The sequence below is a fragment of the Furipterus horrens genome, unplaced genomic scaffold (genome assembly GCF_987537825.1).
Source record: "Furipterus horrens unplaced genomic scaffold, mFurHor1.1.pri manual_scaffold_4, whole genome shotgun sequence".
In the NCBI taxonomy this organism is placed as follows: domain Eukaryota; kingdom Metazoa; phylum Chordata; class Mammalia; order Chiroptera; family Furipteridae; genus Furipterus; species Furipterus horrens.
This window is the reverse complement of record NW_028327174.1, coordinates 62192123-62205503: the sequence shown is the minus strand read 5'-3', so window position 1 is coordinate 62205503 and position 13381 is coordinate 62192123. Positions and strand designations below refer to the sequence as shown.

Below are 13381 nucleotides of genomic sequence, written 5' to 3'. Positions count from 1 at the left end.
AAAAATACAATAAAGATTAAATTAAAAAATGAAATAGTGGCCAACACATAATTATAATACATATTTATTCAGGCTATTAATTACCAAAAAAAAGATGAATATTTTATCTAATGTTATATTAGTATTACTTTGTTATATTTATATATTTAATGCTTATGTTAGACATAGATATTAGATATTAATATCTAAAATATTTATCTAATTAATGTTATTCCTTAATAAATTACCAGTAAGTCTCTTTTTTAGTCTTATGAGGCATCAAAACTACTATTTGAATCCTGTCCAAAACAAAACAAAACAAAAAACCCTGAGGCACAGAGAACAGGTATAATGTTGTTTTTTCCTTCATTTTAAGAAACATTTTATTTTGAGATCACTGATTATTTATATGCAGTTCTAAGAAATAATACAGAGGCAGGGTCAAGATGGCAGCACAGGTAGACATGGCTCACCTCTTTGCAAAACCATACCGAAATTATAATTGAAATATAGAGCACCCATCAGCCAGAACTGTCAGAAATCACACTGAATGGAAGTCTGACAACTACAAAATTAAGGAAACCACATCCATATGGCAAGCTGGTGCCATATCTGAGACTCCATCAGCCTGGCTAATACTGTTTGACCCTCCATGGAGATCCCCAGAGACTCTGCTTCACCCAGCTAATGGGCTTACCCAAGCTGCTTTCCCATATGAATGGCTGGTCTTGGGTCATGCTTCATAACTTCCTAAATCCTATCAAATAAGCAATACCCAGCCTCAGTGAGACCCAGGCCCAGCACTACCTACCACCAGGCAGCGTAGATTAACAACTTGGCTTCCCCTGGGAATCTCCTCTACCAGCACAAGTAGCAGCCATCTCAAATTGCTTAATAGCGCAGGCAGGGTGGCCCCAGGCAAAACACAGGTGGGGGCTCATTTTGGCTGGCACCACCTGGGAAACCCAGAGCCTTCGCACCCAGTGGACAGCTACAGACCACGTCAAAGCACCACCACTCTTCCTGTGCTGATCTTCCATGGAGTGCAGAGGTAGGTGGTCAGTGGTCACAGCCAGTCCTTGCAGCTCACTGGCCTGGGTAAATCCCTCCCATTGATCTACCAACAGCAAGCAAGTCTCAACTCCAAGAGAAGGGTGTACTCAGCCCACATGAATGGCACACCTCGAGTACCCCAGATTGGGAGGTAGGGGAGGCTGTGCCATTGACTTACAGGACACCTAATACATTGGGCCATACTATTAAGACACGAAGTCAAAGCAGTTCTACCTAATACACAGAAACAAACACAGGGAGGCTGCCAAATTGAGGAGGCAAAGAAATATGGCTCAAATGAAAGAACAAATCAAAACCCCAGAAAAAGGACTAAATAAAATGGATAGCCAGCCTATCAGATGCAGAGTCAAAACACTGGTAATAAGGATCCTCAGTGAAATGATTGAGTACAGCCACAAAATATAGGAAGAAGTGAAGGTTATATAAAGTGAAATAAAAGAAAAATATACAGGAAATTAACAGTGATGGGAAAAAAGTGGGAGTCAAATCAACGATTTGAAACAAAAGGAAGAAATAAACATTCACCCAGAACAGAAAGAAGAAACAAGAATTCAAAAAAACAAAGAGAGGATTAGGAACCTCTGGGACAACAAATTGAAAAATTATTTGAAAAAATAACGAGAGAAAACTTCCTTAATTTGGCGAAGGAAATAGACATACAAGTCCAGGAAGTGCAGAGAGTCCCAAACAAGTTGGTCCCAAAGAGGACCACTCCAAGTCACCTCAAAATTAAAATGTCAAAGGTTAAAGATAAAGAGAGAATCTTAAAAGCAGCAAGAGGAAAGCAGAGTTACCTACAAAGGAGTTCCCATAGACTGTCAGCTGATTTCTCAAAAGAAACTTTGCAGGCCAGAAGGGACTGGCAAGAAGTATTCAAAGTGATGAAAAGCAAGGACCTACAACCAAGATTACTCTATCTGGGAAGGTTATCATTTAGAATGGAAAGGCAGATAAATTGCTTCCCAGACAAGGTAAAATTAAAGGAGTTCATCATCACCAAGCCATTATTACATGAAATGTTAAATGGACTTACTTAAGAAAAAGAAGATCAAAACTATGAACATTCAAATGACAACAAACTCACAACTATCAACAACTGAATCTAAAAAACAAACAAAAATAAACGAAGCAAACAACCAGAACAGAAACAGAATCATAGGTATGGGGATTATTTGGAGGATTATCAGCTGGAAAGGTGGAAGAAGGAGAAGGGGGAAATGGTGCAGTAATCAGGAAGCATAATTGGTATGCACAAAATAGACAGGAGGATGTTAAGTATAGTATAGGAACGGGTGAAGCCAAAGAACTTACATGCATGACCCATGGACATAAAATAAGGGGAGTAGGTAGGAATTATTGGAGGGTAGTGGGGTACTGGGCGGAGGGAGGCAAAGAGAAAAACATTGGAACAGCTGTAATAGCATAATCAATAAAATATACTTAAAAATAAAAAAAAGAACAGTGAAACAAACAGAAAAAGAAATAATATAGAGATGCCATATACCCTTCATCTAGTTTCTCGCAATGGTAACATCTTGCATAAATATAGTACAATATTAAAACCAGGATGTTGACACTGTTGATACCTTTCTTAGTCAGATTGCACAGTGCCACATATAAGTGTGTGTGTATATAATTATATGCCGTTTTATCACGTGGATAGATTTTTTATGACATGGGTGTTATGTGCTTTTGTTTCAGTAAAACAAATGATTATTTTTCTAGCACTCAATAAGGGTTTTATGCCACATATGCAAACAATAACTAAACTAACTATATTTAAGACTTCGGCTTTAATATTTTTTATAGAACCGGGCAATACTCTTAATGAAAATTGGCCCATTTATTAGTAGATGTTATTTATGGTTATGAGATTATATAATTTGACAGAAGACAGAAACAAAAAAAAATCTTGTAAACTTTGCAGTTTAAGACCAAACTAATTTACCTGTAAATTTCAAAAAAAATATAAAATTAATCCTTTTATTCCAAAGATAAGTAAAAAGGAATTTACTAAGCACTCAAACATTATTTTTAAGTGGGAAGAGGGTGCCTATGGTGAAGCTGAGGTATCTTTTCTATATCCTCTCCTAATAATTTATGCAGATAATTATTAGAAACACAATATTATCATATAGTAAGGAAAAATAAAGAGGTACTTACGTATTATAGCTGTGAATATAAATCTTATGAGCTGTCATTTGTTGTAGTGAAAAAACATGAATTATCATTCGGTGAAGTATATCACTTGTTTCTGCAAAAAACTGGTCAAAACCCCAACACTTTTCCTGGTCTGCCTCAAGGATGTTTGCGAGAACAGGGGTAAGCAGAACTTGAAGACCTCTAAAATAGTATTAAAGAAAGTTGAAGAGTGAATGTGCTATATTTTATCTAGGTACAAAATTATAATATTAACTAACAAATCAAAGGAACTGCTACTATTATTATTATATTAGATCAAAGTTTTTAAAATCTGCTAATTTTTCAGAAAGTCAGGTAGCCTTAGTTTTATATTACTTGTCAATAAATCAGGAATTATAGTGTTTTTATGTTAACTTCTCTTTTACTGGTTATTTTCTTTGATTCTCTCATTCCCATGTTTCCTCACTTTTCCAAACACATTCTAACACTGTATATGCAAAATCATCCAGGTAAGATCAATTGATTTGAACCAGGTGGTCATGGGGATAAGATAATAGTTTAATTTCAGGGTTGTTAATGTCCTTTTAATATGGCACGTGAACATTTTTTATGTTGAATTTATATGTCTTTTATAGTACTTCTGTGAACAAAAAAAGGGGCTATGTAATGAAGTTACAAGTTCAGGGGGGTCACATGGCAGGCCTAGCAGGCTTAGTGACCAAAAGTAAGCACATAGGATGGTCTGATCACAAATTCCTAACTGGGAAAATCATAGTGGGTAGTCAAGTTCCAGGCCGAATGCCTCCTTAGCAACGGCCAATCTTTACCTTAAGTGAGCTCTGTCTATTGTTTTTATGTATCTAGGATAATATACCTTTGCAATGTCAGAGTGAGTTTCTTTTCCTACCCCTTGAAGGCACTACCATGAGCACCAAACCACCAGACCAAAGAACCCCTACATTGTTATCTTGTTCCCTGCATACCATCACTACATGCTGTATTTGTTCATTATTAACTATCTTGTACCCATCAATGTAAAAGAAGTATGTGTTTCTCCACTTTGTCTTTTATCCAGTCCTAGAGGTTTCCTGGCTAAGTTTTCTTCCTCCTCCTTAACCTACCACCAATGGATTTCATGTGCCTTAGTTAGGTCTTCTCCTTTGATTCAAATGTATAAAATAAGATGGAAAGCTGTCGTTCTCTGGAGAACTTGAGATCCCGTTCCTCAGCATATGTCATTGGTTTGGCTCAAATAAGTTTCTTACATTGACAATTATTTAGGAAGTAAAATTACTATAATCATCAAGCAATCAATTAGAGCCAATTCAAACAGGAATAGTTTTTGACTAATAAGCTTAAATATTTAAAAAAAATGAATGGGAGGACTTTCTTCTTTTTCATGCTTTTACAGAACATGCTTAAGCAGACTCTCAATTATGGAATTTCAAATAGACAAACATATATTCTTGACTACGTGACAAGCAATAAAATAATTCCTTGTCTGTGAACAGTTTTCAAAACATGTAGTGGTCATTTTAAATTTTTGCCTCACAGGTATCTCCTTTCCCTTCTTTTATAAGAGAATCCACACCTCTCCCCTCTGAAACTTTACTCCCTATGCAGAAATGGGCTTAAGAGCCAGGTTTGGCTATGATTAGTTGGAGGTGGTCAGGTGGTAGCATCTAAGTTAGTTAAATGAGAATCAACCCAGAAATCTTTGCTAAAACTACAGGGAACAATCTCTTTTCCCACTGAGTTTTCAAGGCTGTAAGAACAGGAGTCTGGCAATGTGAGCAGCCTTCTTTGGGGCTGTTGGGAAAGAGACCTATTGAGGGGAAAGAGGAAGCAGAGAAAAGCAGATCCGAATGATTTGCAGAGACCAAATCTTGACAGCCTGAGTCCAAGGATTTAGTTGGGCTTTCAGTCAAACACACGTGAATTTTTAATTACAAAGTCAATCTATTTTCTTTTGCACTTAAACCAGTTGAGTTAGGTTTCCCTCACTTGCTATCCAGTCTTGCCTAATACTTGTAAGAAAGAGGATGGTTATATATTTTTTGCAGTCATTACATTTTTTTTATTTTATTATTTTATTTTTTTTTTATTTTGGTTTTTCAATTACAGTTGTCCCCTTTTCTCCCAATTTAGTCATTACATTTTTGGTAGTTGTTTTCATTGTTATTAGTAGTACTTAATGTTCTACTATTAAAAAAAAAGAAAAAAGAAAAAGAAAAGAATGTATGTTTTCTGGTACCTAAGCAATTTTTATCAAAGAATGTATAACTTGGTGTGCTAAAGACTGACTAGACAGATAAGGCCTGTTACCCTCCTGGAATATGCGATCTGTAGTTCAGATGGCCAAATTATTGATTCTGAGTTACAGCAATATAATTATTACATGGAAAGTATTCATTTCCTGACCTCTTTAAGTTTTATGTTTTTCTTGAGATTCTCAAAATGAGTACTTTCTAAATCAAAATCAACACAAATCATTATTATAATATTAAATTTCTGCTCTCCAATATAATGAATTTCTCTTGATAATGCTAGATGCATGACACAATTTTATTTTGGAGACTTAAGAAAAACAAAAAAAATAAAATTGTCAAAACAGTGGTTTTAAAAAATTATTTTAGCAGTGAAACTCTTGGTTTAAATGAGTTTTCAGTGAAATCAATACATAAATGATAGGTAACATTTTATTTGTTCGTGATATATATATTTTATATATATCATACAAAAAGCCCCCACAGCCCTAACCAGGTAGCTCAGTGGGTAACAGTGTCATCCCAATATGCCAAAGTTGTGGGTTCAGTCTCTATTCAGGGCACATACAAGAAGCAACCAATAATAAGAAAAAAAAGTATCCACAAATTATAATAGATGTTAAGCCAGTAAATCAAAACCTATACGTATGTGTTCACTTGTGGATTATACAATTATTACACTTGGGAAAAATAAAAGTTAATTCATTAATCACAAATTCTACATATTGATGAGTGTCCTGGCTTTATTTCCACAGTAAAATATAAAATAATTTACTCTCTACTTTTTAAAAAATAATTTATTTATTTGTTTGTTTATTTATTTATTTTTAGAGAGAGGGGAAAGGAGAAAGAGGGAGAGAAACATCACTGTGTGGTTGCCTCTCACTCGCGCCCCCAACTGGGGACCTGACGTGCAACCTAGTTATGTGCCCTGACTGGGAATCGAACCATTACTCTCTACTTTTAACTTCTTTTATCTTAAATCTGTCTTTGTGATAATAGGATTCTGAGAATACAATATTTTTAGCATTCTGGCTGCTAAATTAAATAAGACTTTTATGAACACTTGACATCCTGTAAGTAGTAGGAGAAAACTATTATTTCTCACCTTTTGAGTAATGTGAATACTTTTTAAGAATGAAGGTATATTAAATTTGAGTGTTTATTTTTTAGAACTCTAGTTACTACTATCTATTTAACACTATTTATCATCTGTCAATATGGAAGAGAGAACAAAATATGCCAAAGTCCTAAACTAGATCACAACACTGGACAGAATTCCAAGCCCAGTGATTAGCAATCTCAAAAATGTATGCCCTATGTCCTCACAGAGATCTGGCAAAAATTACTTATACATTATATTATATTTATAATAGATTTTTTCATCATCACAGAGACAAAAATCACAAATCAAAGCATTGCTCTAAAACAAACAATGCTAAATTACACTCAAGTATTCATGATTTTAGTCAATTAAGATTCCAAACACCTACTGTAATAGAGGAGAACTAGATACACTATACTCACCGAGAAAGACTACAAGAAACAGGCATTTCTGCACTCCAGTCGATCGGTCCATTTTCTGCTTTCTGCACTCCAGATATTGCACCAGAAGGCTTTCCAGTAATTATTTTATACCTTGGGAGGAATAAAAGCAGAATAAAATAAGTAGTTCCTTATTGCATAGCCTATCGATATGCTTTGCAAAAGTACTTCCTTAGGCGCACCTACAATGATCTACTAGACGAAACTTTGTGATTATGTTCACAGGATCCATAAAACAATCAAAATACTTTGAATCTGACTGACTGAAGTAGGATAGTGGTTGTATTATCATTTTATGTATGACATAATTAATTTTCATTTGGGATTTCAGAGTGCCATATAACCCCATCTTGATGTTCGTAACAAAAATATTAATTTCCATCTGAAAAAATTGAGCAAACACAAAAGTTATGTTACAGAATGTCTCTAGACCATATTAAAAAAAGCATCTAAATCCCATTTATCCATATTATCCAAAGGCACAGTCAAGTGGAAAATGAAATTACAGCACAATAGTTTCTGGAAGATTCTTTGCATATTGAAAAATATATAAACAAATAGAAATATGTATATGTACCAAAATTAGAAGTCAAATTTAACTTCATTCTTGATGAAGGTAATAAAATAGAGATGAACTGAAGAAAAGCTGGATGGGGAAGCAAAAGAATACTACAATGATGTAGCAAGTCAATGAAAGCAACCTTTTAGGTTTCAACACTTTCCTAAACAAAATCTGAAAGTAGGAGAGAAATAAGAGCTTCATGCCTTCAAGAATACTTCATCCAGATGAAAATGTAAAACATAATAGCAGAATCTTATATAATAAGTTTAAAAATTTTATTTTTGACATAGTTGTCTTTTTATTTAATGTCTATATAAATGTGCTCTGAGCAAATCAGTGTATTCTTTTCCCCCCTAAATCATTCATGGCTCTTATTGCATCTTTAAATATCACAGTTAAGTCAGAGGAATCATTTGGCACCTTGCTGGTTTTTCTTTTTCTTAAGTATATTTTATTGATTATGCCATTACAGGTGTCCCAATTTTTTCCCCTTTGCCCCTCTCTGTCCAGCACCTCCTTTCCCTCCAGCAATGCCCTCCCTTAGTTCATATCCTTAGGTTATGCATATTAGTTCTTTGGCTTCTCCATTTACTTCACTATTCTTTTTTTTTTTTAATTTTTTTATTTTGGTTTTTCAATTACAGTTGTCCCCTTTTCCCCCAATTTCTCTCCCCCACCCAACCCACCCCACTTCACTATTCTTAACGTCCTTGTCTATTTTATACCTACAAGTTATGCTTCTTGATCCTGCACATTTTCCTCTATTTTCCCTCTTCCCCCTTCTAGCTGATAACCCTCCATATGATCTCCATATCTATAGTTCTGTTCCTGTTCTAGTTGTTTGCTTAGTATTTTTTTTTTTTTAGATTCATTTGTTGATAGCTGTGAGTTTGTTGTCATTTTAATATTCATAGTTTTGATCTTCTTTTTCTTAAATAAGTCCCTTTAACATTTCATGTAATAAGGGCTTGGTGCTGATGAACTCCTTTAGCTTTACCTTGTCTGGGAAGCACTTTATCTGCCCTTCCATTCTAAATGATTGCTTGGCTGGACATAGTAATCTTGGTTGTAGGCCCTTGCTTTTCATCACTTTGAATATTTGCCAGTCCTTTCTGGCCTGCAAAGTTTCTTTTGAGAAATAAGCTGAGAGTCTTATAGGCACCCCTTTGCAGGTAACTCTTTTCTTTTCTCTTGCTGCTTTTAAGGTTCTCTCTTTAGCTTCAACCTTTAACATTTTAATTATGATGTATATTGGTGCGGGCCTCTTTGATATAGCTTGTGTGGGACTCTGCACTTCCTGGACTTGTATGTCCATTTCCTTTGCCAAATTGGGGGAGTTTTCCTGCATTATTTTTTCACCTAAGTTTTTAATTTCTTGTTCTTCATCTTCTCCTTCTGCCGCCCCTATGATTCAGATGTTGGCACGTTTAAAGTTGTCCCAGAGGTTCCTAAGCCCTTCCTTGTTTTTTTCAATTCTTGTTTCTTCATTCTGTACTGGTTGACTGTTTATTTCTTCCTTATGTTCCAAATCGTTGATTTGAACCCCGGCTTCCTTTCCTTCACCACAGGTTTCGTGTGGACTTCTTCACTATGCGTCTGCCATACTCAAGCATATCTGTCAAGTCTGTGAGCACCATTATTACCAGTGTTTTGAAATGTGCATCTCCTAGGTTGGCTGTCTCCTTGTCTGTTAGGTTGGCTATCTCCTTGTCACTTAGTTTTCCCTCTGGAGCTTTGATCTGCTCCCTCTTTCGGGTCATACTTTTCTGTCTCCTCAACTTGACAGCCTCCTGTGTTTTCCTCTGTGTATTAGGTAGAGCTGTCACTCCTGTCTGGATGAGTATTACTTCTTTGTATCTTTGTTTGTTGGACTTCCATGCAGTTTGATCTCCTGGTAGCTCTGGTTTTTGTTTTGAGGTAGATGTAATCCTTATGGTTGTGCAAGTCAGAGGAATCATTTGGCATCTTGCTGTTTCCATATAGCTGGACAACTTAGATCTTATTCATCAGCCTGCAGAACTGTTCCTTTTTCGAAACATAGGTACCATCAGAATTTTTCTGAGATCCTTGTTTTTAACTGTGTGGCTTGCTGAATGAAACCAGCTGAATTTGATACAAGTTCAATGTCATTTCCTTCGAATCAACTCATCTTTTTGGGCTTGAGATATTGAACAAGCAATGCCTGACCTCATCCAAACCCTACAGATGTATTTTTTAGCCTAAGAAATTTTTGATTTCAACAAGAGAACCATTTTGTGACTAACAACGTTGATGGGTGAGTGCACACAGACCTCAGTCTAACACCCTTGTTCATACTCTGTACATGACTGCAGATAGTGCAAATAGTAGTCAGTTCCTTTCTATCTCCCATGACTTATCAACCCGGAGTCTCTTCTTTGTCTTTCTAAGGAGACTGAGGTCTACATTAATGTAACTGAAGTCACTCTGCAGGGTGCCTTTGGGATCCTCACAATACCTGCGAGTCACTTCAGAGTGATGTGGACATTTTCTGGGATGCTGACAGTCTGACTGCTGAGAATGGTTTGTATCCTGGCAGTAGATGTGGCAAAAAGAGCAAATCAATACATTCTTAGAACAAGTAGAACGAATACAACTGACTTGGACTGCTTGCTCTTTCCTCAGCAGAGGCAGTCAGGACTTATGCCTTAAGAGATTTTTTAGGACAGAAATTAATATAAAAAATTGGTTGCATTCACATGAGAATGATCTGATTGTGAAGGAATAAGTAGAGATATGTGAGATTAGAGCAAGAAAAAAGAAGAAAACAGAATGAATGACAGACTTCTTAAGGGAATGCTTACAAATTCTTGAGAAACCTTAACTAATTTTGGTAAGATGCATATTAAAAGACATTTATAATACGCAAATGAGATTTAAAGGGATTAATACTGCTATAATGTAAGATAAATGCATCATTCATTAGTAATTATTATTACTTCAAGTACATCTGAACATTTATTGGCATCAATGTTTATAAAAAGTTGAGTTACTGTGCAAATAAAGAAATAAATTCTCCTAACTGCATATTTACCCACATAGTAGGCAGACAAAATCATCAAGAATTCTTAGTTGCTTATGAGTTATATGTTTCCTTTATTAGGGAGTATCACACTTCTATTTAACCCATTTTTAGAACAGCAAGAAATGCTGACATTTCTTTAAAACATACCTGTGACAATAAAAGCATGATTAACTACTATGCACAATTTTATGTTTAATGATAAAACACAAATTGACTCTCAGCCTTCATTAATGAAGAGACTTTATTTAAAATAAAAAAAGGCACTGCTGTATTGCAGGCTCAAGATGATGCTATACCAAAATCATCAATATAGTAATGGATGTATTCTTCCTCTGAATATGTATGAGGAGGGACCCCCCAAAAATGGTATTTATTTAAAAAATTGTGTATTTATTCTTACATGTTTAAACTTCAGTCACCTTCAAAGTGCTCTCCATCTGATGCAATACACCTATCGAGATGGTTTTTCCACTGCTCAAAAGTTTTTGAACTCATAGATTTTGATGCCTTTTAGTGCTTCTACTAGCTTTTTTGTTTCACCTCTACCACATCAGCAAATGCTGTTGAAAGAGTCTTCAAAAAAAAAAAAAATTAACTGAAGCCAGAATGCAGCCTCTCCTAACACCACCAGCTGATACACTTATATGGATGGGTTCCTAGAACACCCTCCTAGCAGGGGAAGCCTGTACTGTAAGAGGCCTGCCCTCCAGAAGATACGAGGTCTGTCTGGAGAAAGTCTAGCCATTGTTAACATAACAAGAATGGTTTGTGCAACATCCATGTAACCTGGCAGCCAAGGAGAGTGGACTGGAATGTGCAGGTGTAAACAATGATGACGTCACTGTACTAGTGAGTGGGGGCAGAAGATGCCATTGAATGAACATGTGCACTGTGTGGCCATCACACTCAAACTGACTGAGTGGGTAGAGCAATGAATCTGCATCAAATTTGGTGTTAAGCTTGAACATTCCTCCACAGAAACTATTCGGATGATTCAGAAGGATGCAGCTATGGGCCACTGGTGAGTGGCAGCTTCATCAGAACAGTGCGCCTGCTCATGCATCACGGTCTCGTGTAGAGTTTTTTGGTGAGAGAGCATATCACGCAGGTGACTCAGCTGCCCTACAGCCCAGATTTGGCGCCTTGCGACTATTGGCTTTTCTCAAAACTAAAAGTCACCTTTGAAAGGGAAGAGATTTCAGACTATCAATCAGATTCAGGAAAATACGACAGGGCAGTTGATGGTGACTGGGAGAACTGCTTAAGGTTCCAAGGTGCTTACTTTGACGAGGACTGAGGTGTCATTGTCCTATGTACAATGTTTCCTGTACCTTGTATTTTCTTCAACGAATGTCTCTATTTTTCATATTACATGGCTGGATACCTTCTTGTAATTCTGGGTTTTTTGGATCCCTCCTCGTATATTATCTTTGCTGGAAAACATTTAGCTACCCAGGTTTTAGCAAAAGTCACTACATCAGCTGAACTGGTTTTACTTCCTCAAATCAACAAAAAGAAAAATATGCTTTTCCCTAAATTTTTTCAGATGAGATTAAATAAAAGATTTTTACAGGTGTGATTATAAAGTCATGTTTGTTTATAAAAGGCAGCATCAAATATACAATGGCCTGAGACAATGTTAAGATCTAAAGAACGCTTTGACACATTAGGCTGTCAGTGAATTACTGTCCCAAATCATTCACTAAACGAAACAGCATTCACAACCTCAGCTTTATGTGTGCATGGTTTGGCTATTTCTTATGAATCAATTTCATTTACTAATTTCTTTTAAAATAAAAAGATGTGTAGCCAATGTATGAATGAATTTCATAACAGATTTTACATCTAGAAATCTCTCTCCTTCCTCCATTATTTGTTTTACAATAGTGATTTTATTTTTTTAAAGATTTTATTTATTTATTTTTAGAGAGAGGGGAAGGGAGGGAGAAAGAAAGGGGAAAAAAATAGAAACATTAATGTGTGGTCACCTCTCGCTTGCCCACAACTGGGGACTTGGCTCGGAACACAGTCATGTGCCCTACCTGGGAATTGAACCAGCGACCCTTTGGTTCACAGGCCAGCGCTCAAACCACTGAGCTACACCAGCCAGGGCTACAATAATGATTTTATACACAGTAATTATTTCCTAATAACTATGGCAGTATATAAATGTATGATGTACTAGTAAAATGTACTCAGTCTTTGGAACTGAAACTGCAACACTAGAAAAACATTTAATATTACGTTAATATTTTTGAAATGGTAAAAGGAGTCAATGTGCTGAAATAAAATCCAGAAAGCACTATATTTTTAATGATGGACCAAAGACGAGATGTCATTTATACTTTGTATATAAGCTATTTCAACACAATATAAAAAATTATGCTTATACATTTTTATAAGGCTACATTCTTATTTGAATCCAAATAGCTTTATGATGGCTTAATCAATTTTGATTAGTGCACACCTCTAACATTTGATAACACAAAATAAGACAAAGATACATTTAAAAAATTATTTCTAATTTTAGACAGAGAAATCACTTACATCACTTCCTTATTCCTACGTGGCCCCTCAAATGGTCTAAATGGCAGTGATCCAGTAGCTGCATGATAAAAAGTTACCCCAATGCTCCAAAGATCAACTGTTGCTCCGTACTTCTTCTGATGATCTTTTCTTAGCACTGCTCTCTCATACATATCAGGATGCTTAAAAAAAAGAAAAGGGAAAAGAAAACTAACTTATGTTCTATGGTAATACATTACACAT

The 13381-nt window shown here is 35.7% G+C and overlaps 1 protein-coding gene across 3 annotated transcripts in view; it reads right to left on the bottom strand.

Annotated features, from left to right (window-relative positions):
• The window catches only part of TBK1 (TANK binding kinase 1), a 55517-nt gene that overhangs the window by 21589 nt on the left and 20547 nt on the right, over window positions 1–13381 (bottom strand). For all 3 annotated transcript variants that reach the window (XM_090273553.1, XM_090273554.1, XM_090273555.1), the window contains 3 exons: window positions 13160–13320; window positions 6990–7100; window positions 3217–3396 (listed from right to left, as the gene is read on the bottom strand). In XM_090273553.1, coding sequence (XP_090129679.1) covers window positions 3217–3396; window positions 6990–7100; window positions 13160–13320 — 452 coding nt within the window. The remainder of the gene's footprint in view (window positions 1–3216; window positions 3397–6989; window positions 7101–13159; window positions 13321–13381) is intronic.